This window comes from Ascidia mentula, chromosome 9, assembly GCF_947561715.1.
Source record: "Ascidia mentula chromosome 9, kaAscMent1.1, whole genome shotgun sequence".
Classification (NCBI taxonomy): domain Eukaryota; kingdom Metazoa; phylum Chordata; class Ascidiacea; order Phlebobranchia; family Ascidiidae; genus Ascidia; species Ascidia mentula.
In genome coordinates, this window is record NC_138574.1 from 13,565,999 (window position 1) to 13,590,684 (window position 24,686).

Here is a 24,686-nt window from a genome sequence, read left to right on the forward strand (position 1 = left end):
CAAGCTAATACTCCTTGCTACTAGTCGTGTACTGGAAGTGGACTGCGGTAATTGCAGTGTAAAGTAAATTGTTTAGCAGCATTTTATGGGAAATGAAAGACAGTATGATTAGTAACTTGATTGTAAAGAAAACATTCGAGTTAAACAACAATGAACGGTTGTTGACAAGCGATCACAGTGTATTTACGTTGCTAAGATCCCGATTTTTGCATCACGTCGCTTCTGAACCAAGGTTTAGCTGTTCTAGTTGAACAACCAGATAAGTTTGCAACGGTCCATGCGATTACTACGAAAAGACCACGCATGACAGCGTGTTTTTCAGCATATTTCGAGATGCCAAAAGGGCGACAGCGCTAAAGTTACTCTACACTACAGCATTCCGGCAGGACGATACAAATTTTGTCTCAGCCTTGTATGCCTGAGCTACTGTGTATACATACACACACGCGGCAAGATTAGATTGTCGCGGTGGACCAATTCACTGCTAGTTTCTGATACATAGCGTGTCGAATTCCAATGAGCGTCGCTACAAGATTCGCCAGGCAACGGTGGCTCGTAACGCGATACGTTCCCAGGTCGAAATACACGTTCGCAACTGGCTTGTTGCCACAGATAGCACAAATGTTTAACTTCTAAGTTTGAATGCTGGTTGATCAATTCGCTAATATCAGAAAACCCCTTGCAATTATTATGAACACAAGAACGACAGCAAGTGGCAATAAATAGTGATTACCGCGTTTTGTACGCAGGATTTTTGTAAATTTGTGATGTAATATGGTACAAGGCCTTCTCCTCTTTTTCGTGATATGCGGCAACATAGTTTAAAACAGGGTTTTCACAGACATCAACAATGCCGAGTGCGGAACGATTGCGCGGCCGCAAAAACAGTGTATATAGCCGCAAACGGCACTAACGTTATTGCGGCTATTGAGATGTACCAATGCGTTTCGTGTCGTCCCATTGTCCCTTACAAGAGTGAAATTATTTGACCAAATTACGCACAAGACAATCTATTGTTCTCTTTCCCTCCCTCCATCCTCTCGCGACTGTGTATTGTCGTTTGGAAAAGAAAGGCCTGAAGTGGTGAACCTACCACGACGCGTAAGGACCTGCTCCCATTGCTTGCTAGTTGTAAATTGTAGCTTCTAGTCGTTTGTACACAGGTTATGAAACAGGTTAGGGTGCGTTTTGTTTGCACACAAGTTTCAGTGAAGTATTTATTTACATTTCATACCGGTTGAATTTCAGTTAAACTTTAGTAAGAAGATGTATTGATGCTTGGTGCCTTGCAATGCGACCTTTACAAGATTGACATACAGTTCGACATCCTGTCCAGTTATTATAACTGTATTTGCCTAAGTTTTAAACGCAGTGTTCGCTTTAAGTATACTAAGTATAACGACTAGGGCTTATTTCAACTAAATGTTGCCTAACTTACTTTTTCTGTGACAATTGAATTAAGAGAAACAAAAAACGGTTTAAACAGCAATGGCAAAACTCCCACCACTGGGCATATTTTTATATACTAAAAAAATAGCACACGCTATGACGTTGCATATCAAAAACTAAACTGTTGATGTATGTACAGCCTGTAGTAAGATTGCCTTATAGCTGCTACGTGCGTGTGTTCGAACTTGAACTGCCAATGGCTGCAGCGGACCTGACAGAGTTTTCTGCCACGTCCCTCTGCAACTTGCCAGGCAACAAGATTAGTCCCCTCGAATATACAAGACCCAGTCCAAGAAAAACCGAACTGCAAGCAAACGACCCAAGCAAGCGAAGTATACGAATGGCCCCCGGAACCACTGAACATAAAAGAATCAGCACTAGGCTAGAACCTTTGCCTACGGCCCCGTATATCCAGAACATAACGTCGTCAGGGTCAAACGATTTAGGACTCGATCTGTCTCAACATGTCAAGCGTCCAGTGGCTGAAGGAGCAAAGTGCTTGCATTCAGACAGGAGCAGAGACGAAGAATCGGACGACGAAAACCCCTTCAGGACCCCACGTCACATGTTCTCAGTCCACAGGGAAAGGTTGTTACTTGACAATTTGATCCAATACGACGAGGACGAAACGGACAAACAGCTTCAGTATCACACTGACGATGAACTGTACAGACGATGGCGGGACGGCGACAACACAGGGAGGAAGACAACGGTCGACAATAAATCCAACAGACAGAACAGCAGCAAGCCTCCCGTGCCCTCAACAACAAAGCAACCACACGGTAGAAATGGAAAGGATGCACTGTGTGGATGGCAGACCGACAGTGCACCAGCCAAACGAGAAAGGTAGCAGGCAGTATAATGTTGTAAGAAGGTATATATCATAAACCAATAGCTTATTTAACTTCGTATGTACAGTTTTTTTAAATAAATGGTGCCTTAAAAGGTTATTTTACACGTGCTATATCTTTAAACAAAAGCTTCTTCAAACGCACCAGTTTTGTGAGTTGAGGGTCATACGTTTTTAAGTGTGGGACGAATCAACATCTTCAATCCTCCATTTATATCAATGAGAATTCCCAGTAAAGCGTCGTCAAATTGTATTTTCACAAACCAATCGTATATCATTGTTAAAGGCATTGGGCAAGATCGGAAAGAAAAAACAGAGCTAGTTCGATGTACCAGAGCAACGGAAGATCAAACTCTTCGAACAATCAACCCCAAGAATCCACGTTCAAGTTTTTCCATTACACAGACACTGCACTTTATATCCAGCAATACAGAAACATGTATAAAAATACGTCATCCGAGGAGGCGCCACACAATAGCGGTAAAATGACGAAATAAAGTGCTTTAATTTAATCGTTATTCTAAACCTAAACCGTTATATTTACAAGCTCAAAGTAGAAAATAAGTCTTTAAGCATTTGCCACCACCGACTATTTTATTGTAGTTACAACTTTTTAGCCATAGAGTGTTTTGTTTTCAATGACCATTAATGATTCCACTTTCTCAGGTCTGTATTCTCAGTACTTCGACAAATCTTGTCTTCGATTCGACACGCGCGACTTCCCGGTGAAGCTCGACCTCGCTTCCACACACGACCTCATTCCCGTACGTCACAAATACAGCACAAACCACGTGATCGTGAGAAAGGACGATCCTCCGCCCCCCACCTCGCCACCACAGAAGAAACCCGCCGCGATCACGGTAACTATGGCAACAAAGCACACAATCCACTTTTTTGGCGACACAATAAAATCCAATTTTGGCAGATTTACTGCCTTGCTTTACCCCCTGAGCGCCTGGTTACGACCTTCGTGTTATACGACAGTGCCACCGTAACGAACGCATTGTTAAGTTCACGTAACTTCGAGGGTGTAAGAAGGAATTTGTCAACGTATAATATCATAGCTTTTTCAGTAGGCTTGACAAAATAAGTTTTTGCCGAAAATTCCATAGCTATAGGACAAGTAAACCGAACTCTGTGCAATCAATATTTGCACAGCGACACAATTAATGGAACCTACACCCCAAGTCAAACTTCATATTTTCAGTATCAAATGTTGCCATCAAGTATTAAACTGTACATTTGTTGTTCACTAAGACATCCGCACTACGCCGAACAACATTTATCTACATTTTCACAAGTCTAGCGACTTCTCGTATAGCACGAGAAGCTAGTAATGATCGAACCGACTCACCAATATCTTTAATTGTTACGTCACAGGAGGTTTCTCCCCTTCCCAACTGCGTATCACCAGCTGCTCTCCACCCGAGGTTTTCCACTCCGAAACCACCGTCACCCTCCATGAAACTTGAAACAACATACAGGTTTAACAATGAGTGATGTATTGAACCATGTAACAACTTTTCTCAATGAAAGTGTGTGGCAACAAAAGCAAACTGGATCATTTTGTACAAATATGCCTTGGCAGGGAAAAACTTCTACATATTTGTATGTAATTTCACACTCATGAAAACTCAGTCAAACTACTTGGTGGCGCAAAGTATTGCGAACTGCGCGTGTAACCACACACTATCATTACGTTGCTGACGGTCATAAATATTTAAATTCCCACAAGCAAGCACTTTTATTGGAAAACTTTGGTGTCTTTATGTTATACTGCTGCACTCATGCTAGTCACGACCTTTATACACACTGTGCTGTTCGTTTCAGGTGCCACAACCCAGCCAAATTAACGTGGCAGCAAGCGGCGAGGAAAACGCCTGATTCACAGGCCTCAATGTCATCCCATTCTAATTCATCTCACTCGGGGGTTTCCCCCGCCACGCTACGTCGACAGCAGGTGAAATATTACCTTCACCGGAAATGACGTCACAAACCTTGACCCAACTCATAGCCATTCGTTCACATGAAGTTGGGATTCGCGAATAATTTGAATTTGGTTTGTTGTGGCGAGTGTTAATCAACGGTTTGGTTTTGCGTGCTAATAGCATGGTTTTGTAGTGTGTTAACGCCATGCATGGCCAGCATGAAGCCATTAAGCACAAAGGCGTGTGTAATAATGGAAGACGTTGTTGAAGGGTGGTAAAGTTCAAAAACTTTAACATTTGTCCGAAATGTGTCAAAGGTACCATGAAGGATTCGATGTAATCCTGCTACAAATACAGTTTGCATTTATAATTTATCAGGGTCTGAGACCAGTCTATGCCGTGTCAAGACAGTATGTGACTCTTGCTGCTCCTGTGGTCGTGAGAAGAATTCACAATCGGTCGTAAATACAAGACTCGTGCTTGGTGTGGACGCACAAAGCAATACCTCACTTTAGTGGCAATTGAAACCGTCCTTAGAACACATTAACCTTTTCTTTTATGGAATGTAACTTAAACTCAGTTCCTACACAGTAAATAAACATTGCTTGTCCCGTAACAAAAATAAACAGATTACAAAATATTCTTTCCCTTGTTTGTTTTAGTTTACAATGGAAGAAACAGTCTTTACTAACAATTTGTTGGAATTTGTAGTCAATTTACAACCAACTACCACTGTGACGTTTCACTTTTCATATATATAAACTTGTCTTAAGGTTTTGAATTATATTGATGCAGCTGCGCAACTAACGCTGTGAGATTTGCTTGGCAAAATGTGCGCATCTTTGTCGTGGTTGCTCGTAATCAATTGTCCCAAATAAACGAACATGTTGGAGAAATGATCTTTGGTGATTTGCGGATTTCTGTACTGCACGATTAGCGTCAAGTAGACCAAATAACATCTGATTTTGTCATTCACAATCATTCTAAAGCTTCTTTTAATACGCACGACTTGGAATATTAATATTGGACCCTCAATATTAATACCTTGCAATGACGTTGTAGAGTGTGGTAGAGATTAAAAAATTATAAACAAAATTGAGTAACAATAAGCAAAGGCTTTTCTTGTTATTCTTATGTTAATTAGGTAAATTATTAGGTTGAATAATAACTACACAACCACAAGACTAAGTTCAATAAATTATTCACCACGTCCTTTAACTTGACCTTTTCTCGCTAAAATATGTATTATTTAACTACCCTTTCGCCATGTGCATACATAGTACCTTTTAGACCGAAACTATACACAAGGGCCAGTTCACGTCAAATGTGGATTACAATCACCACGGAATGATGGGTCGCAAAAACGTAACAAGCGCTACAGGGGAATCCCACAGCAGAAGCGAGACAACGTCACTTCCGTACATGCGAACTCCTGGCAGACCGGTTAGATCGGCAGGCGCTCGATCGCTGACACGAGATGGCGACGAAGAGCAGGAAATTGACGTGCCATACCAAACGTCACACACGAGTTTCTCCTCCAGCAGGATACGCCCGATCACGTTCGAAGACAACGCTTTGCGTGAAAGATGCGACGCGAGGAAGCAGTACTTTGTGACGCTCAACAACGACGAGCGAACCAAGGACCGGACTCCAAGCTCCGAGGGACTGCCGGATAAACGCGTTTCGCCGGATTTGAGCGAAAGGAAAATAAGGCTGAACGCTCTCATTGCTGCCGAGATTCGCCATTTGCAACAACGCAAAGCAATGACCTCCGAACAAAAACGCAAATTGGACAACTTTCGGCGGGCGCTTTCCAATTCTACATATCACTCCGGAAACACGAGCCCAATACCCACACCGAGACTGTCAGGGAGTATTCGAGCTTTCTACACAAGAACGGCGGATGCTAAGGCGGCCAACGGGCGCAAAACGTCCCAACAGGAGGGCGCATCGCGTCACCATAACTCACGTAAGATGGAGAGCGCGGAGGACAACCAACCCATAATCTACGTAACGCAGCCCAAACTAAGGAAACAGGCGCAGACGAAACCCCACGAAAAACAGGAGTCTAGAGGTGGCAGGAGGATTATTGGAGGTGTTTTAAACGGACAAAACTCCGATAAAAACGATTTCCGTCAATTTACGCGCATAACTGACCTGCTGAGTGCAAAGCGACGACAGAACAAACCGCCAAGTATCAGCAGCAGCAATAAGTCAACAAACCAGCGGAAAAAGTCACGACAATACACAATTCATTAAACTGTCCAGGCATTTTCAAAAGTTTTATGCCAGTGTAATTGTGCATGAAATAACGGGACAAATAATTTTACATTATAACAAAAGTTTTTGATTTACATATTTGTTAAAGATAAAAATACCCAGTACTAATGAATAAAATTTGTGAAATTTTCATATCTTGCGAATTTTTTTTTCACTTTTTTTTCAAGATTTACTTTTTAAGTAAATTCCTTGGATTTATTTGCAAGTTGCAAAGCACCATGAACAACAGAGCAATATAAAATATCCGATGCTCAATATTGCCTCTGGTTTCTGCTTTGTGATTTTGCAAAAAAAATATAATGTTCCTGTCATTTATTAAATTTTTTGCTTAAAATGTCCCGCACTGAGTTATTTATTGTGTGCCTTTGTTGATGGAAGAAATTGGATCAACAATAAAATAAAATTTACTTTTGCAAGTATTCAATTCAAAAAAATCCACTACACAGCATGTAGTGACATGTATGGTAACCTTAGCATGGTGCAAACCCAATTACTAAAAAAAGACAATCTGTTACAGTCTTACCTTAGTAGTTTTGCCTTCTGTAGCATAAAATGGTGGTTTTGGGTTTATTCTAGCCACAAAGAAGCAATACTTGAATATTTCAAAAGCAGCAATACATAAACTTGACACAAATATTGTATTGTGTCAAGTACAGTTCAGTGATTCTTAATCCCCAAGCTGTAAACATCACTAACCTGCAAGTATCAAAGTAGAGTATCAAAGTAAACAAAGAAAGGATTTTGCCACAAACACTGTACCAAACAAAGATTGTGTTTTTTAAAATTGTCACAAAAGTTTCAAATTTATTTTAACATTATTTAAAAGTTGCATCAAATTCTAAAAAATAATAGACTAGGATTGTGCTATCTATTAGGCTCTGTTTTGTTCCACAATCAAGCAGCATTTTTGCCTTCAAGAAGGTTTATCAGACATTGACTGGACCATTTTTACGTTATCAACCAGACTGATAACACTTGCCAAACAGCAGTCACAGGTGCAAGTACACCAGAGGCAGATGTGAAGTGTGGTTTTTGGAGTTGCAAGTTTACGGCAAACACAATGTTTTTGATGGCATAGGAACAACTATACGCAATGTAGACGTAGGCCTACAATATTAACATTATTGATAAACAGAAAGTACCATTACTTGCGATCGACGTGATCACATGCTCGTAAAAAGCGCGCCAAATTAAAACGACGTCATCAGTTTAGTATTTTGCAAGTCATGGCAAATCGTAAAACAGAAAACTTCCGACAATTTGGTGCCCATTATAACTGGTGCATGCTGTGATGTTTTGATCTAAAAAAAAATAACAAAAATACATTATAATTTGCGGCAAAAAGGTTCGACACGTTCTTCTGTTTTTAGTAAACTGTGTCGTCAAAGAATGACTGAGCAGTTATTGCAGTATCTGTTTTGCAGCAAATGATTGCAAAATGACACGCCTCCATAATGACTGGGTGTGTCTTGAATAGCTACGATCAAATCAACTAGTCATACGATTTATTATTATCAAAAGAAGTATTTTTGTAATTTCTTCAGGAAGTCTGCAGCAAATCTTTTTTTGGGAAAAATGCCTGTGTGCCATGTCTTTGTCTGGATTAAATAAGAAGTAGTTTTGTTATTTTTCGAAAGAAAAAGATAACTAGTAGAGCCATGTTTTCGTGTTGTCGCAAGCCAAAGAAAGTTAGGAACGACGAACTTTCAAATCCAGAACCAGTGTGTGGGAGAAAGGAAATGGGATCAGAAGATTGGAAGATTAAATGGAAATCAAGACCCCATTTTCATATCGACAAAGCACATCCAGATTTGCTCGAGTTTGAGGAAAAAGTGTTTTCTTCAAAAAGTAGAGTGTTACTTCCATTGTGCGGCAAAACAATAGACCTAAAATATTTGGCAGACAAAGGACATGAAGTCGTAGGGGTTGAGTTATTAGAAACTCCTGTGAGAGCATTTTTTGAGGACAACGTCATCGAATACAGGAAAATAACACTTGGAGATGATTTTGATATGTACAAAGCGACCAACAACAGCATAACGATATACAGAGGAGATGTATTTCGATTTAGCGTGGATTTTAGCGGCACTTTTGATGTAATATGGGACCGCGGTGGCTTCAGCGCTATTAACGTGTCTCAACGTAAAGCCTACGTCGCACTTATGACGTCACTTATGACGGAGGAAGGAAAATACGTAATAAATCATGTGTTCTACGCCGAGAGGATGTTTGGTGGTCCCCCACATCCCGCAAAAAAAGTGGAATTGGAAAATTTTTTTGGTGATGCATTTTATGTTGGGTCACTTATTCCAGCCTATGACGCTGTTAAGAATCACCGTGTCCCACACCCGAGCTGTCTTGATGAGTTTTGGGTCAGTAATAGCCTCATAACGAAATCCAACATGAAGCGTAACGTCTCGTAAAATTGTATATGTTTGAACAAAGCATTCTTGGCCCTGTAGAATAATGTTACATACAGTTATTTTCCCTTATTTCCTGAATTTTTGTGATGCAAAATGTAACGTTGACCCGGAAGTTTGCATGCTATTAGTTATGAACACTATTGTATACTTTGAATTCATGGAATGCGCCTTATCATATGTAGCTCTATTGTCACCAACATGTACTGTTTGTTGTTAGGCTACAATTAAATGTACAAATCAGTTTAAAACTAATAATTTGTATTGCATAAAGGAAATATACAAAAAATAACCGTGAAATTTGCACTGGCACTAATTTAATCACACAGGTTTTTGAGGGTGGAATTTATAATTGTGATTTTCTGATTACCTCGCGAATAATCGCATCTGTCGTGGAATTACACAATCGCGTGATTGATTGAAATGGATGTTAGACTACATATTTGTTTTGTGTTGATTGTACTGCATGGAGTGTAGTAAAGTTGTCTGTTTGAAAAATTATGCTCAGTTTTCATGCGTTATCATGACCTTTCATCGTTCCATCTGAAAATTAACTTAAAAATAAAATGCATACGACCAACTCAAGTACTGCACCCAAATGGGGGAAGATTTTTGTGGTGGCGCCAAGTCAGTCAAAAGATTTTTGTGTGAAGCTTAAAACGTCAGAGTTATGGCTCAAACTTTTCTTACAGTTTCATCAACTTGTATTATCAAGATGCCGAAATACTAATCGTTAAAAGAGAAAAAGATCAAGTTTTGAGAATAACTTACGCGCTGTGTATATTCAAACGTCTGATAATATTATCCGTCACCGGTTTAATTGAGGTTAAACACCACGGATCTCTATTGACACAAAATATTCATAGAGATCAGTGGAAAACACCAATTGCATCGTGAGGTACAATGAGTCAGCACTTTTATGCGTACGTGACTACAGTGAATTGTAAGTTAGTGTGTTGTCCTTCCAAGTTGGATTATTTCTAATATTGTACTGCCATGGATACAAGAATAAGTTGTAGCTTAAATGAATGGGAGGAGAGATGGCAAAGCAGCGACACCAATTGGCATAGCGTCAAAGTAAACCCATTCCTTTTGAAACACGAAAAAACTCTCCTTCCATCAAAAGAAAGGGTCTTCGTGCCGCTTTGCGGGAAAACAGTTGATATGAAGTATCTTGCTGAAAATGGCCATGAAGTTGTTGGCTTGGAATTTGCAGAAAAAGCATGCAAGGATTTTTTTGCTGAGAATTCTCTAACATTTTCCATAACTGAGGAATCCAATCTACCATTTAAAGTTTACAAAGCAAATGAACTCGCCATTACATTGTATCAAGGAGATATGTTTGATGCTAGCGTGGACATTTTAGGACAGTTTGATGCTGTTTGGGACACAAGTTCATTTGTTGCAATTAATACTTCTGACAGATCAAAGTATGCACAAATACTTCGCAGTCTATTGAAGAAAAATGGAAAAATTCTTCTCAATGTTTTCACATATAATGAGAACCAATTTGGTGGGAACCCACATACCATTGAAAGAGAAGTTGTTCACAAGATATTTGGTCCAGATTTTAAAATAAAATTTTTGGACAAATATGATTATCTCAAAGAACACTTTAAGTCAAAGGGAATAACTGAAATGTTCGCCATAAACTATCTTCTTTCAAAGACAGAATAAATTGAAAAAAAATCCTGAGTGATTATGGTTAATAATTATGTTGGTGTTTTCAGTTACCAAGTGCTGTTTGCATTATGTATGTTTCTTGGCTTTAAGTTCAGAATTTGTTCTTGATGCTGCAACGAATTTATAATTAACAAAACTAATTGATGCATAAGGGTCATATTGTTGTGTCACGAACGCCAAATTGGTCGTTGCATTGTGTCTAATTTCCAGTACATCGTCGTTGCTAGCGTTGGCATGTGTGCTTTGCCCTCAACGTATCTTGTACAACGTTGTTTCACACGCCCAACTGGCTGTGTTGTGTGTAATTTCCAGTATGTCGTCGTTGCCAGTGTGCATTGCCTATAACGTATGTTGTACAACGTTGTTTCACACGCTCGACTGGTGAGGACATTTCCTCTCTGACCATCGTTTGCAAGTGCTGTGCCTGGCATTATATTCTATACTCTATCGGTTGCCACGTAAACTGCTTATGTGAAAAGAGTTGAAGTTAACATTGCCTGCCTTGTGTCTTCATATTGGCATTTGGTAAGAATAAAATTGTGTTCACAAATTGGAATATTGATCAGTTCAAAGCCGAAGAAAGGCATCGTAGGCATCGTATCGAGAGTCAACTTATTCCAAATGTACCGCTCTATAAGCCATGCGGGTAAAGAGACAAGCATAGCGTTTCGCATTACAGCGTCCAGATTTTATCAGCTAGGAACCAAAATAGTCCACACCTATTTGAGTGAAAACAGACTGTCCAGAAGTCACACGAGTAAATGGCAATTGTGCCATTATTTGTTTACCAGCCTTTGCATTCCAACGGCGACATTTTCTACAATCCTTCAGGTAGTGTCGAAAACTCCAGTTACATGGTATCGACTAGACGGTATCATCGGGTACTTTGTTTCAATTGGTAAGCAGGCTTGCTGTAAACGCCCACCAACCTTCAAGATTCAATTCACCTTGAATGGACTCAGTTTCTGAAGTTTCACCACTTTTCGGGAGGCTTCCTTCACATCCCCGGCAGTCAGAGGTCCATCAGGAAGGGGTTGTTTGTTTAGTTTGAGTATTGCCATATCAAGTACGTCTTAAAACGTAGCAGCCATGCTGTCCCTTGTAGTATAGTTTGCTGAATGGCGAGTATCGATTCAACAAACGATTCAGTCCATAGTTTACGATGACTTCGACGACTATAGTGTTCACTTTAAGGGAACTAGCATCCGGGCCATCTTCCTGTAATGGTGTCAGTACAGCTGGGCACACTGGCCAACAGCTTTCTTTTTTCAACAGAAATTTAGGTCCACAAAACCATGACAGGCATTTCTTTACATTATCCGGAAATGCACCTCTTGAGGCAAGGTCACCACATCTGTAACAGCATTGCACCAAGTATCATCGTTGGGTGCCTCATTGGCAACCGGCCCCAGTGACAGGCCAGTATAGGGTTCAACATCACATGGCGGATGCACTAGTTACATCAGAGGATCCATTATTGGAACAAACGGTTTGGATGCGACTTGCAGTGGGACATTTTGAGGCATCAAACAGAGTTTCTCAGACAGGTACTGGACCTCTGGAAAAGCAGCAGAATTGAGTATGGTAGGTACCGTATGGTAGGTCCACAGCTGGAGGTGCATGCTGCAAACCCACAGCATCTCCAGGCAACGACATAAACATCCTTAATACCGGGCGAAGCATCTCTTCGCGGCCTGACAGTGGGCACATTGATCCTTAAGTCTCCATAGCAGCTATATTAATCTCATGTTTCTTCTATGTATGTTCCCTATGCATCTCAAAAGACTTCTTCTGCAATTCCAGGCCAGCCCTTCTATTGAGATCCTGGGCTTGCCGTTCCAACTCTTCTGCCCTCTGCACATCATCCTTGTTCTACAAAACTGCCTCAGTTTGTTTCATCTGTGCCTGTTGGTCCTCAAATTGACTTTTTAGTTGCATTCTCCGTCTCATTGAAGCACTGCTGCAGGACGATCTGCTAGATTGCAATGATTTGCTTTGACGATGTGATCCAAGCGAGAAGCGATACAGCATGTTCTCTATATCGGTTGCCAATTACACGCCTTCGGTATCCGGCACAGATACTGTTATAGTTCAGCATTATCTGGCTTATAGAAATGTTAACATAGAAATGTTATAAAATGCATGATGCGTACGACCAACTCAAGTGCTGCACCCAAAAATCCAAGTCAGTCAAAAGATTTTTGTGTGAAACGAACACAGATTCTTAAAAATAAAGATCAAGTTTTGAGAAAAACTTACGCGCTATGTACTTTCAAATCTCCAATAATATTATTCGTCACGGGTTTAATTGAGAGAAACACCAATTGCATCGTGAGGTACAATGAGTCAGCACTTTTATGCGTACGTGACAACAGTGATTTGTAAGTTAGTGCGTTGTCCTTCCAAGTTCCAAGTTGGATTATTTCTAATATTGTACTGCCATGGATACAAGAATAAGTTGTAGCTTAAATGAATGGGAGAGCGAATGGCAAAGCAGCAACACCAAGTGGCATAGCGTCAAAGTGAACCAAGACCTTTTGAAACACGAAAAAACTCTCCTTCCATCAAAAGCAAGGGTCTTCGTGCCGCTTTGCGGGAAAACAGTTGATATGAAGTATCTTGCTGAAAATGGTCATGAAGTTGTTGGCTTGGAATTTGCAGATAAAGCATGTAAGGAATTTTTTGCTGAAAATTCTCTAACATTTTCCATGACTGAGGATCCCAAGCTGCCCCTTAAAGTTTACAAAGCAAATGAACTCGCCATTACATTGTATCAAGGAGATATGTTTGATGCTAGCGTGGACATTTTAGGACAGTTTGATGCTGTTTGGGACAGAGGTTCATTTGTTGCAATAAATGCTTCTGACAGAATAAAATATGCAGAAATACTTTGCCGTCTTTTGAAGAAAAATGGAAAAATTCTTCTCAATGTTTTCACATATGATGAGAACCAGTTTGGTGGGCCACCACATACCATTGAAAGAGAAGTTGTTGATGAAATATTTGGTCAGGATTTTGAAATTAAATTCTTAGACAAATATGATTATCTCAAAGAAAACTTTAAGTCAAAGGGAGTAACTGAAATGTTTGCCATAAACTATCTTCTTTCGAAGACAGAATAAATTGAAAATAAAATCCAGAGTAATTATGGTTAATAATTTTGCTGATGTTTTTTGTGCTGTTTGTATTTTGAATGTTTCATGGCCAAGTTGTGAATTTGATCTTGGTACCCCATGGTCTAATGCAAAATTGCTTGCTAGATGTATAAACAGTTTGGTTTAAATGTGTTTTGTGCCAAATCAACTCAGCTCGCTGTTTGTTAACTTTTTATCTACTACTTGTTCGCTAATGTGATTTGTCTTCATTTTAAATAAAAGTTAACATAGGAATTAGGCTTTCAATAATTGGGTGTTGTGCTTTGATTTATTTGTGTTATCTTAGGTGCGATGCTGGAAAGGCATCCAAATTACTGTTTTCTGCAATCATCATTTTGTCCTATTTAATAACTAATTCTTATTCCACAGGAACATTTTGTTACCTATTTGCATATTTGTAATAAAAAAAATGTCATCTGCATACTCAAACCCAACAAAACAGCCATCAAATATGACTCTTAATGCCTGGGAAAATCTTTGGGATGTAAATTATATTCCATTTCATTCAGCGGATGTACACAAAGATCTGTTGAGTCATGAAGCAAAACTGCTGACAAAGCAAAGTCGAATTTTTGTGCCTCTTTGTGGTAAATCTGTTGACATGAAGTATTTGGCTGACAAAGGGCATACAGTGGTGGGTGTTGAGATTTCAGATCTTGCTATTGAGCAGTTTTTCAAAGAATTCAACATTAAGTTTGAGAAAAATTGCAACAAATTTCCAGATTTTGTGGAATACAAGTCCTTGGATTCAAAAATTACTTTATGCAAGGGTGATCTCTTTGCCATGGATGCAGAAAAATTTGGGCGTTTTGATGCCATTTGGGATAGAGGTTCCTTTGTTGCCATTAATGTTGCTGAAAGAGCAAAGTATGCTCAAGTTACCACAGGACTTTTGAAAGAAGATGGAAAACATCTTTTGAATGTTTTCCACTATGATGGAACCAAGTATGGCGGACCACCAAACACAGTTAGTGATGAAGAAATCCAACAACTTTTCGGGCCCTTTTGCACTGTGGAGTTGCTTAATAAATACAGCAACTTTAAACCAATCCACAAAAAGTGGGGCCTGGATGAGTTTTTTGTTAGTAACTACATGTTACGACTGAAGCAAGAACCATCACCCGCACTCTAACTTTTTATTAAATAAGATTTTTTTCTCATACTCATGTAATCAATTTTATATTTAATACTTCTTGCATATTTTAAACATTCAGTATTGGTCCTTTTTCTAATATTGCCAAAACACTCTCCCAAAAATAAAAAATACCTATTATTTTGTAAAGTATTTTCTGAGTAAATCATGTTGTTTAAATTTATATGACAAAAAGCTTTTGTGTATTTGATTACTAAATTGTTGGAAAGTTCAATATCAAATTAACTTGATGTATCCTACTGATGTGAACTTGAATTTTTTGCATGGTTTTATTTATTTTTTGTCGTATTTGCATAGCGTTGCAGCGAATTTTAGTAACAAACAACATTACGCTCTTTTTCAAGTTGGTATTGATTACTGGGTTACTGATTTTCAAGTTGACGTAGGGGTGTTAATGAACCATGGCAACAAATATCCCTGAATTAGGAACCAAAGACAACGTATTGGATATTGATTACTGGACAAATAGATGGAACACAGACGATGTAGGTTTCCATAAAAACGATGCGCATGCAGACTTGGTAGAATACGAAAATGATTTGCTTCCAGAAAAAGGGTCGATCTTCTTTCCATTGTGCGGCAAAACTGTGGACATGGCTTACTTGGCGCATAAAGGTCACAAAGTTGTTGGCCTCGAATTCAGCACCAACGCTGTAGAAGACTTTTTCCGCGAAAACCGTCTGACTTATGACGTCACAGATGTAGAAGGCCACCCGTTCAAATTGTACAAGTGCAAAGAACCAAATAGTGACATCACCATATATTCGGGTGACATTAATGACGTCACAGTTGACATTCTGGGCCGTTTTGACGCCGCTTGGGACCGTGGATCGCTGGTCGCCATCAATACTTCGGATCGGGCAAAATACGCACGTCTCCTTTCAGACTTAATGAAAGAAAAATCTCGATATTTCATCATCTGCGTTGAATACGATTCTACCGTATATGGAGGACCACCGCATTGCGTCACCGCTCATGACGTCAAAACACACTTTGGTAATGACTTTGACGTGCAACTGCTGAAACGTTATAGCATCTTGTCTCCTCGCTTTGAAGAGTTTGGATTGAAAGAAATATATGCGACGCTGTATAGATTGACGCGCAATTCTTCAATTCCATCGATCGCTTAAAACTCGAATATTCCAAGTCAAGTTTCTTAAATTGTGTGGGAATTCTTTCAATAGTTTTTGAAGTCATTGCAAGCGTATTTTTTTTTACTTGTAAATTAATTTTCCGCGACTTTTTGGTGACATTCCTCTGTAAAAAAATCTTTTTTACTCGCTTGCAAACATCATGTGTTTTTGAGTGAAATGCTGGAGACACAAAACATCTGCAACAGGTTATACTCCCTAAAGCCACATGTATGATCAAGTCAGTTAAGAAATAACTTTTGTCGGATTCAAAAAATGCGTAACACTCTCAGAAGTTTGTGTCAAATTGACATGTTTGAAACATCGGTTTAAACAACAAAGTATAGCACACTGTCTGGTAACCACAGCGTTCCTGGGCACATTTGACCTCCCACTCTTTATACAAGTCCCCGCAGTTTACCATAAAGGCCAAGAAAGCCCAAAATTTTGCATCAGAAACATTATGATGACTTTAGGTTAAGTCTTCCATTCCGTACGCGTATCTTACACGATATAACAGTAAAATCAGATTACGAAGCAATTGTTTTCCTATCGACTTTACAAACTTATAGAAGAAGCTTGTTTGGGCGCCTTTGAACTCAATAAAAGTGTATATTCACGTGTAACACAACGAGTTAGCTGTACCCGAAAGCAGATATGATGGATCAAAGTTGAACTTTGCAACTTTCTTTGACGTATAATGTCCAGGGTCATTAAAATATTAGAATTGCGTAATTGTTCGAACAGCACGTTTCTTTTCAACCTACCCAGAAAAAAAATTACCCTTTTTTTCATTTTTACCGGACAAGGAAACGCTTGAGTGCGGTTTGTTTAACGAGACTTCAGCAAATTAAGCCCCCGGCTAAGGCAAACATGAGGTTGATTCAGAGTTTATGAATTCACGCATTGCGGTTGACTCAATAAAAATGAAAGCTCAAGTGAACCTTTAAGAGTGTGGGCAAAGGAAATCGCTGATGTAGATGCGTTAGTATGGCAAACACATGGAACGTTCAACATCTGGGTTTGAGCAATATTTAGGCACGTAGACCGTTTTGATTTGGTGATGCCACAATGACGTTTTCCATCTATTCTAGGGATCAGTGTAGCTGACGCGATTGAGGAATATGCAGAGTGACCATTTCGTGTTGAGTTCCAAATGTTATTCTCACGCATAAGAGCAATGTCTTGGACAAGGGAAATGTGCTAATTTTTAAGAAAATTTCTTGTTTCCGGTTTGCTTAGATTTTTATCAATTCGGTTTCATTGCAGACTGTGGTGTAGCGGATATTTAAGAAACCCAAGAATTTCGCCCTAGTGAAACACTACTTAAAGTCCTGCAATACAATTTTTAACCAATTGTAAATTATTGTTATAACCACCGCGCTATTTTTTTGGTCTGCAGAATGTTGGAAATACACTGTACCTGTTTGTCTCACACATGTCGAACGTTAACATAAAAGCAGGTTTTGTGCCATGCAGTTTCATAGATCTTGTATTTTAAAGCTTGCCAGACAGATCATTGCAGATGACAACTTCAAACAAGCGTTGATTTTTTGCAGCTAACGTTTTTGTGCAAAAAAGAAAACAAAAAAGAAACTAAGTCATAAATGCTCTTGCGGTCATGATTTAGTGCGCAGTGCAACGCATATTGCTGTTGCCACTGTCCAAATAAGGTTTTATAGGTATTTGTGTTGCAGTCTGCATAGCTAATCTAGGTGCTCTTACGAACATCCTGCGTCAGTTGTACGGAAAGCAACAGAAAAATGCGCGCATTGGTAATTGGCTCTGGTTGCAGCGGCCTGGTCGCGATGAAATGTGCACTTGATGATGGCTTGGATGTCGTTTGTTACGAACGAGACTACGACCTCGGGGGTGAGGCTCTTTAAATTTTTAAAAGTGAGCAATTAATCTAGAAACTGCACTCAAGCAGGCTGGCGTGAAATACGTTGCATATGGTCGCTGATATAATGCGGTTGATGGATGTGTCCATATGTACCACTGCCCAACCGTGCCTGCCACAAAGTCACCTAACATAATGCATGAGGTTGATTAAGGGGCTATGAATTCACGCTTTGCGTTGAACACAATAAACATGAAAGCCAAGTGAACCTTTGAGGGTGCTGGTAAAGGAAATCGGTGATGATAGCTCATGCAGCACATCAGGAAAAATACCCTAAAAATCAACAATTAAACATCAACAATTGCTTATTCTATAGTAGCAGTTACCCCTTGGTAACAAAACTTATTCTTCAAAATGTTATTCAGGACTTTGGCGTTTCGAGCCCGGCAAGAAACTTGGAGCAACGGTTTACAAGTCGACTTACATTAATACAAGCAAGACCGCTATGAGCTTTTCGGATTTTCCGATGCCAAAAGAAGCCCCAAACTTCATGCATAATTCGAAAGTTCTAGAATACTATAGGAGCTATGCCAATAGGTGAGTTGTGGTTAATGACTCTTTGAAACGAAATTCCTGGTGAAGTATATGAAGTTTCCGAGATTTATAATTGCCATTCTGGGTCAACTTTCTCATGACCAACCTTCACATTATCATTGACAAAAATGTATGTAATTTGTAATGTCCAAATTTAGCCAATCAAACCCGCATTCAATATTGCATTGCAATTGGGCACGTTTCTTCGCCTATACTATAGGTTAAGCACAGCCCCAGGCGCTAAAAAATATCGTACAAACATTGTATCTGCCAAAATGATTTTAACAAACACGCATTTTTGCAAGGTCAAGCTGGATTAGCATTTAAAACTTTGACGAGCTATCGTTTTAAGAAGAGTAGGCAACATTCACACCTTCGTGCAATAAAATTGCACACATTGCTCTCAAAGAATCGCTATGGTGATGTTGTATAAGCAAATGTACAATCTATACAATCTAAAACTCACTGTGACGCATTAATGTTAACATGTGCGCCAGACAAGAAGATAGCCATTGATCAGTCAAAACTAATCTAGGTGTAATGTAAAACATTGGTAAATTTTGGAACACCCCGCAACTAAAGCGTTTTTTTAGCGCTATGACATCATATTCATAGGGGGGCTGGCCGATTTCCCCCTTCTGGATAAGCCTCCGGTTTGAAAAGTCATGAGTTTGATTGTTGGAATGAGTTTTTGTTGACATGTTATGACGTAAGAAACGTTAAGCCCTTTTTCACAGTTTCAAGCTTTTACCTCGCATCGAGTTCAACACTGAAGTGCTCTCTTGTCGTTTCGCCGACGATTACGAGACAACAGGACGTTGGTATGTTATCAATTTCGTGTTAAAGGGAAGATATAACATTCCTCAGTTGAAATAAAAACCACTACTTATATTTATATTTCTGCATATATACATGATGTGTTTTGTTGGACTCCCAATGGCCAACTTTTTACCCCTAAGAGTATTGCTACATTAAGAAAACCCACGGTTAATATTCTTTATTACTTTGATAAATGCAACTTCACACTAAGAAAGATAAATGATGGCGGGCACGGAAAACGGAGAATTAAAAGATAAAGAGAAATTTGAGCCAAATGTAGTTACTTTGAAGATTAGCAAGTTTCCAGAAAATCGGATATTGAGTACTCATATAGCAACCGCTGTCGCGTATATAGGCGTGGGTGGCGATATGCGGTGTTCGTCCATGTCTGCGTATAACATCAAAAAACGTGCCATGGCCAAACACGCAGGTTCTTTAACTTATCACGTGCGACCAAATGAAAAGTCATACGTGTGAGGTGAACTATATGTAAATCACTCCAAACTTTTTTCGCAAGCACGTTTTATTGAAACATGGTTGAAATCCCATTGTATATGAAGGTTTATTTTAGGTGTCGTGGGAATAAGATCGTGTAAAGAAAATGTTCGTCTGTTCTACAATTGCGATATGCGATTTTGAGAATATTAAACTTACTAGATCATTTCCCTTCATTCCCAATATAGTTGGATATATAAAATATCAAAATAGAACTCATTTGATCAACGTTTTGCCTGTCAATATGGTGTTGCTGTTGCCACCAAATATATCGCAATTTCAAAGAAACGCATAGTGTTTCTACCACACTTCATCAGGTTTATAAACTCCATTTTTTGACAGCTCGCCTTTTGTCAAAACACATTTTTTTCTAAGTTTACGTCCTGATTTACTGTAGGAAGGTGACATCTAGGAACATAGCCAAGGACAGCGACAGAGAAGTCAAGGAAGATATTTTTGATCGTGTGATGGTTGCGGTTGGTCACCACGCAGATCCGTTCTTCCCATTACAAGATTTTCCTGGTATAACATAACAATATTTTATTTTTACAAGAATAGGAATGGTTTCCTGCATATGTGCGATTTATGTGTTAAGTCAGAGAGTATATATTTTAGCGCCAACTTTGGTAATTTCGTGGAGCTAATAAAGCCTTTCTTTGAAATTTTAAAATTAATTTATACGTGTCTAACTTTCGTTGAAAAACTCTATCAATCAAAGTTTCAATTACAGCTTGCAGTCATGTTTTTTCTGCACACGTTCTTAACGTACACTTGTTTAAATTTTGTGGCCACTGACAGCAAGTACAGTTGCTTAAATTTGACCACCTGAATTAAATGCACGTATTTCATGACGATGTCTCCCTTGACCTTATCATGACCTACATGCCCTGCTTGATCAATTTAATATATTTTGTACAAAAATTTACCGTTTGTTGACGTGAATATAACGCTTTCCATGCCCACTTTCAGCGTCTTTCCATGCCCACTTTCAGCGTTAAAATAGAACGCATGTTTACAACATCTTTCAGCTCATGACCTGGTTTTCGATTTATCCAGGAATCGAGAAATTCCCGGGAAAAGTGATGCACAGTCACGATTATCGCGATTTCAAAGGTTTCGAAGACAAACGAGTGCTCGTCATCGGTCTCGGGAACTCGGGTGCGGATATTAGCATTGAGGTTTCCTGGCATGCCAAAAGGGTAAAAATTAGACTTTATGTTACAGAACCTGATCAGATCGATGCAAAACTTGATTTCGCTAAAGTCAAACGCCACAAACTATACCATAAAACGTTTGAAGAGTAAATTATTGCAACAATGCACTTTGATCCACAAACTTACCCAGGACACACATAATGTCTCTTCTGTCTATTGTTATCAGCCTTATTGTAATACAGGTCGTCGCCAGCACAAGGAAAGGAACCTGGGTGTTTGGTCGAGTTGGTCCAAATGGTGTTCCGATCGATAACTGGCTTATCACGAGGTAAGCGCAAATGCGAAAGTTTGTAAAGCTACACCCACACATAACCCGTACAATATTCCAGAAAAACTTTAACTTACCTAAGATACGTAGAGTTTGCCCAGCTCCAAACTAAATAAAAACAAAACAAATTCATTGGTACTCTTAATTTTTGGTACATGCAACACTTCGTCAGATGAAGCACTATTTACTGTAATTCTAGATAAATTTGTAGCCTACAGAAACACATATTCAGCAATTACCCGAAGATTTAGCTGATGAAAACACGGGAACGTTTTGGGTGTGTTATATTTGCCCTGGAAGTGCCTGCAAACACACGATGCTTTGTTTTGGGGGAGAGAAATTCAACAATTCCGAAAAAACCTACGTGAAATATATTATATACGTTTAGATACCAGGACCTCCTGAATCGCACCCTTCCAGCCAAGTACAGAGAGAAACAGTTCATAACGATGCTCAATTCAAGCTTTAACCACGCCCACTATGGATTACAGCCGAAATTTGGACCTTTCCGCCAAGTCTGTATTTTTCCTTTGCGAATTAATTCCTGTTTCTTTTCTTCCTGTGTGTTGGTATTGGTGCGTTTTTATGCTTTGTTATTGGTCGAAAATGTGATTTTAGTGTTTGTTCTTTTATTATTTTACTGTGGTTGTCAAATAAACAATGCATTCCTCTGCAGCATCCTACACTGAGCGACGTTCTTCCATCCAAGATTCTTGGCGGTGCGATCACAATTAAACCGAACGTCACTCGCTTTGTTGGGAACTGCGCTCACTTCGAAGACGGCACAACCGAAAACTTTGACGCTGTCATTTTCTCGACTGGATATGACTTTAGTTTTCCGTTTCTAGAAGATTCACTCCTGCAGGTTTGAGATTTATGAAGTTACAAGGTAGTTAGGGTTTTATTTATTTTTTAATCGTGATTACGAATGCCATATTTGTGTTACGTATATCTTGCTGTAATATAAAACATTCGTACTTTTTAATTGACTAAATCTTCGGGTAAGATTTGTTATTTGCTTTCTTTGCGTCATGAAAAAAAATAAAAAAAGGGCCCCAGAAATTGTAATTTGGTTCATAACCAACGCAAATGTACGAAGTTTCTCACAATATTTTTTCTGTGTGCATTCACAGCTGGACCCGAAGTTTGCAGGATTTTCTCGGCAACTTTTTACGCTTAAAACAACTAACCTCACTTGCCCATTATTTCCTAAGCATAAGAGTCGGGGTGTTAAACTCACGTTTATTGTATCTTTTGGGCAGAGAAAAGGCAACGACTGCGCCCTGTACAAGTACATATGGCCAATGGGATTGAAGCACAACACGCTAGCTGTGATCGGGCATGTACAAGCTCTAGTATCAATCAATCCACTGTCTGAAATGCAATCCAGATGGGTTACCCGTGTTTTCACAGGTAAGTCAACACAGCCGTTAGTGTCGGACGTTGTCTATTGCGCGTGTAAGGTTCATGTGTAAATACGCAGGCAAACAAAGACTGCCAAGTCAGCCTGAAATGCAGAAAGATATCGACGATAAAAAGAAGTGGATCGCCGCCAGGTTCTATAAAAGCCACAGACATCACATCGAGGTACTTGTTCGAACTTTAGCCTAGAAAAAGTTAATGATTTACTAACTGGTGGTGAAAGCCTCAGAACACGATTTCTCGTCATAAACTATTAACCTATTTAACATATATTTGAACACTACATGAATCCCTCCATTCGTTTAAAGGCATCAGAAGTTCAACAATTTTGGGCTTTATTTAAAACAAATTAGGGCTTAACGGATTTACTTATGACCATAAGAAGAAACTGATGGCCCGTGCACATTGCAGGAAATATGAACAAGGGCCAGTTTTTCTTTGTTTTAAGAATTAATGCTTGGTTGTTTAAACAAAATAACTCGTTACATGTGTAGGTTGACCACATCACGTACATTGACGAGATTGCCGACATCGTTGGATGCAAACCCAATTTGTTGAAACTTTTCCTCACTGATCCCAAATTGGCTTATAAGGTAGGTGTAGATACAAAAAAGCTCTTTGGGCAATCATATTTATAAATATCTTCGGTTGCTATGCAACTAGCCTTCATCAGGATACACTCGTATAAATGCGCAAGACAAGTATACATCACTATTTTGTTTCGAATTGGCACAAACCTTCTAAACGGTATACGCCATAAAGGTATTGCAATACTTTGCTGTAAACGGTGTTCATATCGACGTTGTTTTAAGACACAATGAAATTCGCAGTGCTCTGCATGACCTCAAAAGTTTTTTCATCCCTTTGAGGCATTCGTTCTGCGTACATAAATATAAGTTACTACTTGTTCCTGTGCCTGGCGTGTGGAATGCTATCTGCCTTGTGGTTGTGTCCAAAATGTCCACGTTTGAACAAGACAAGAGGGCATTCCATGGTTATTTAATGATTTCACACAGGAAAAATTCGTGTGCTAAACACATTAGAGTTGGTTGCTTCAGCTGCATCACAGAGTGACGTCATACTAACTACATAATATGCAGGTATTCTTTGAGATGACGTCATCATACCAGTTCCGATTGCAAGGACCCGGGGCGGACTACGAGCAAGCGAGGACGCGAGTCATGGAACAGAAGGAAATTGCTCTGTACACTTTACGTACAAGAAAGGTTGAGGTGGAAGAGGAAAAATCCAGCGGATGGTTTTACTATGCTGGTATAATTGCCATTATCGCGCTGTACGTTTGCCTCTGGATGTAACTGATCGTATTTTTAGCTCCAGATAGAAAAGGGGATAATTTTTGCATGTTGCTTATCATTTATTGCATTGTACTATTTTTTGAAACATTAACTGCTTTGTTATAGTCAAAATACATATATAGAGAGATTTTGATTGAGGACAGCAAAAATCAGCAGTATTGCCTACGGTATTTTTGTCCTGTGCCCACAGGCTATTATGGTGTCGTTTATATAGCTATAGCCTAACCTACGAAAAACGTCATGTTTATCGATGCAATGCAAAATACAATAACCACAAGAACTTAATCGCTCAGAAATGTCTGTTTTTACTGCTGTGTTCGCGTAAATCACCACGGTCTGATAACGATCTATAATCATGTAATCGTTGTCTGGATTTCTGTCAAACTATACAGTGTGCTGTCCGGCCTATTGTAGCGAGATACGTTACTTCCGTTGTTTAGTCGATTTAATGCAGAGCTATTCGTCACACTATTGCCTTATGTTAGAGCTAGCATTGTAAGGGATACACCTTGTTTGAAAAAAAAGACCAGTTTAAAATGTAATGCTCTTCTGCCATAAAATACACATGCTGTATTTCTTCGACGTTTCGTCTGCCATGAGGCGAGACTTTATCAGGTATAACGCAATTTCAAAGTGAACTACACTAAAAAACATGGGGGGGCACAAAAAG

At 39.3% G+C, this 24,686-nt stretch overlaps 5 protein-coding genes and 2 pseudogenes across 6 annotated transcripts; all 7 read left to right on the plus strand.

Moving 5' to 3' along the window:
- The first annotated feature begins 1,592 nt into the window (after nucleotides 1-1,592).
- On the plus strand, nucleotides 1,593-6,811 carry LOC145913427 (uncharacterized). 2 transcript variants are annotated; one of them, XM_083001077.1, is made up of 6 exons: nucleotides 1,593-2,295; nucleotides 2,586-2,779; nucleotides 2,966-3,159; nucleotides 3,680-3,783; nucleotides 4,130-4,259; nucleotides 5,518-6,811. In XM_083001077.1, the coding sequence occupies exons 1-6, from the start codon at nucleotides 1,646-1,648 to the stop codon at nucleotides 6,484-6,486; spliced, it is 2,241 nt and encodes a 746-aa protein (XP_082857203.1). In that variant the 5' UTR covers nucleotides 1,593-1,645; the 3' UTR covers nucleotides 6,487-6,811. The 2 variants fall into 2 exon arrangements, with proteins under 2 accessions (XP_082857203.1, XP_082857204.1); XM_083001078.1 differs by having other exon boundaries at nucleotides 5,542-6,811.
- Nucleotides 6,812-8,165: 1,354 nt separating this feature from the next.
- On the plus strand, nucleotides 8,166-8,930 carry LOC145914640 (putative thiopurine S-methyltransferase). Its single transcript, XM_083002460.1, has one exon. The coding sequence runs from the start codon at nucleotides 8,166-8,168 to the stop codon at nucleotides 8,928-8,930; it is 765 nt and encodes a 254-aa protein (XP_082858586.1).
- Nucleotides 8,931-9,923: 993 nt separating this feature from the next.
- Nucleotides 9,924-10,604, plus strand: LOC145914642 (thiopurine S-methyltransferase pseudogene; annotated as a pseudogene).
- Nucleotides 10,605-12,990: 2,386 nt separating this feature from the next.
- Nucleotides 12,991-13,732, plus strand: LOC145913327 (thiopurine S-methyltransferase-like). Its single transcript, XM_083000945.1, has one exon. The coding sequence runs from the start codon at nucleotides 13,052-13,054 to the stop codon at nucleotides 13,730-13,732; it is 681 nt and encodes a 226-aa protein (XP_082857071.1). The 5' UTR covers nucleotides 12,991-13,051.
- Nucleotides 13,733-14,174: 442 nt separating this feature from the next.
- On the plus strand, nucleotides 14,175-15,253 carry LOC145913326 (putative thiopurine S-methyltransferase). The gene has a single exon (XM_083000944.1). It carries the CDS (start codon nucleotides 14,175-14,177, stop codon nucleotides 14,895-14,897), a length of 723 nt encoding a protein of 240 aa, XP_082857070.1. The 3' UTR covers nucleotides 14,898-15,253.
- Nucleotides 15,254-15,315: 62 nt separating this feature from the next.
- Nucleotides 15,316-16,542, plus strand: LOC145913325 (putative thiopurine S-methyltransferase pseudogene; annotated as a pseudogene).
- Nucleotides 16,543-17,811: 1,269 nt separating this feature from the next.
- LOC145914643 (flavin-containing monooxygenase 5-like) lies at nucleotides 17,812-24,016 on the plus strand. The gene is made up of 12 exons (XM_083002461.1): nucleotides 17,812-17,920; nucleotides 18,314-18,485; nucleotides 19,220-19,303; nucleotides 20,194-20,318; nucleotides 20,853-20,995; nucleotides 21,193-21,278; nucleotides 21,667-21,793; nucleotides 21,955-22,143; nucleotides 22,541-22,691; nucleotides 22,762-22,865; nucleotides 23,195-23,293; nucleotides 23,801-24,016. The coding sequence occupies exons 1-12, from the start codon at nucleotides 17,812-17,814 to the stop codon at nucleotides 24,014-24,016; spliced, it is 1,605 nt and encodes a 534-aa protein (XP_082858587.1).
- Nucleotides 24,017-24,686: the final 670 nt, after the last annotated feature.

Excerpts from the sequence above, each read along its gene's own strand:
- LOC145913427 (XM_083001077.1), top strand. The coding sequence starts at position 1,646 with ATGGCTGCAGCGGACCTGACAGAGTTTTCTGCCACGTCCCTCTGCAAC. Across the intron at positions 2,780-2,965 it reads GGAGGCGCCACACAATAGCG|GTCTGTATTCTCAGTACTTC; the intron begins GTAAAATGACGA and ends CCACTTTCTCAG. Across the intron at positions 3,160-3,679 it reads AGAAACCCGCCGCGATCACG|GAGGTTTCTCCCCTTCCCAA; the intron begins GTAACTATGGCA and ends GTTACGTCACAG.
- LOC145914640 (XM_083002460.1), top strand. The coding sequence starts at position 8,166 with ATGTTTTCGTGTTGTCGCAAGCCAAAGAAAGTTAGGAACGACGAACTT.
- LOC145913327 (XM_083000945.1), top strand. The coding sequence starts at position 13,052 with ATGGATACAAGAATAAGTTGTAGCTTAAATGAATGGGAGAGCGAATGG.
- LOC145913326 (XM_083000944.1), top strand. The coding sequence starts at position 14,175 with ATGTCATCTGCATACTCAAACCCAACAAAACAGCCATCAAATATGACT.
- LOC145914643 (XM_083002461.1), top strand. The coding sequence starts at position 17,812 with ATGCGCGCATTGGTAATTGGCTCTGGTTGCAGCGGCCTGGTCGCGATG. Across the intron at positions 21,794-21,954 it reads AATTTGGACCTTTCCGCCAA|CATCCTACACTGAGCGACGT; the intron begins GTCTGTATTTTT and ends ATTCCTCTGCAG. Across the intron at positions 22,866-23,194 it reads GCCACAGACATCACATCGAG|GTTGACCACATCACGTACAT; the intron begins GTACTTGTTCGA and ends TTACATGTGTAG.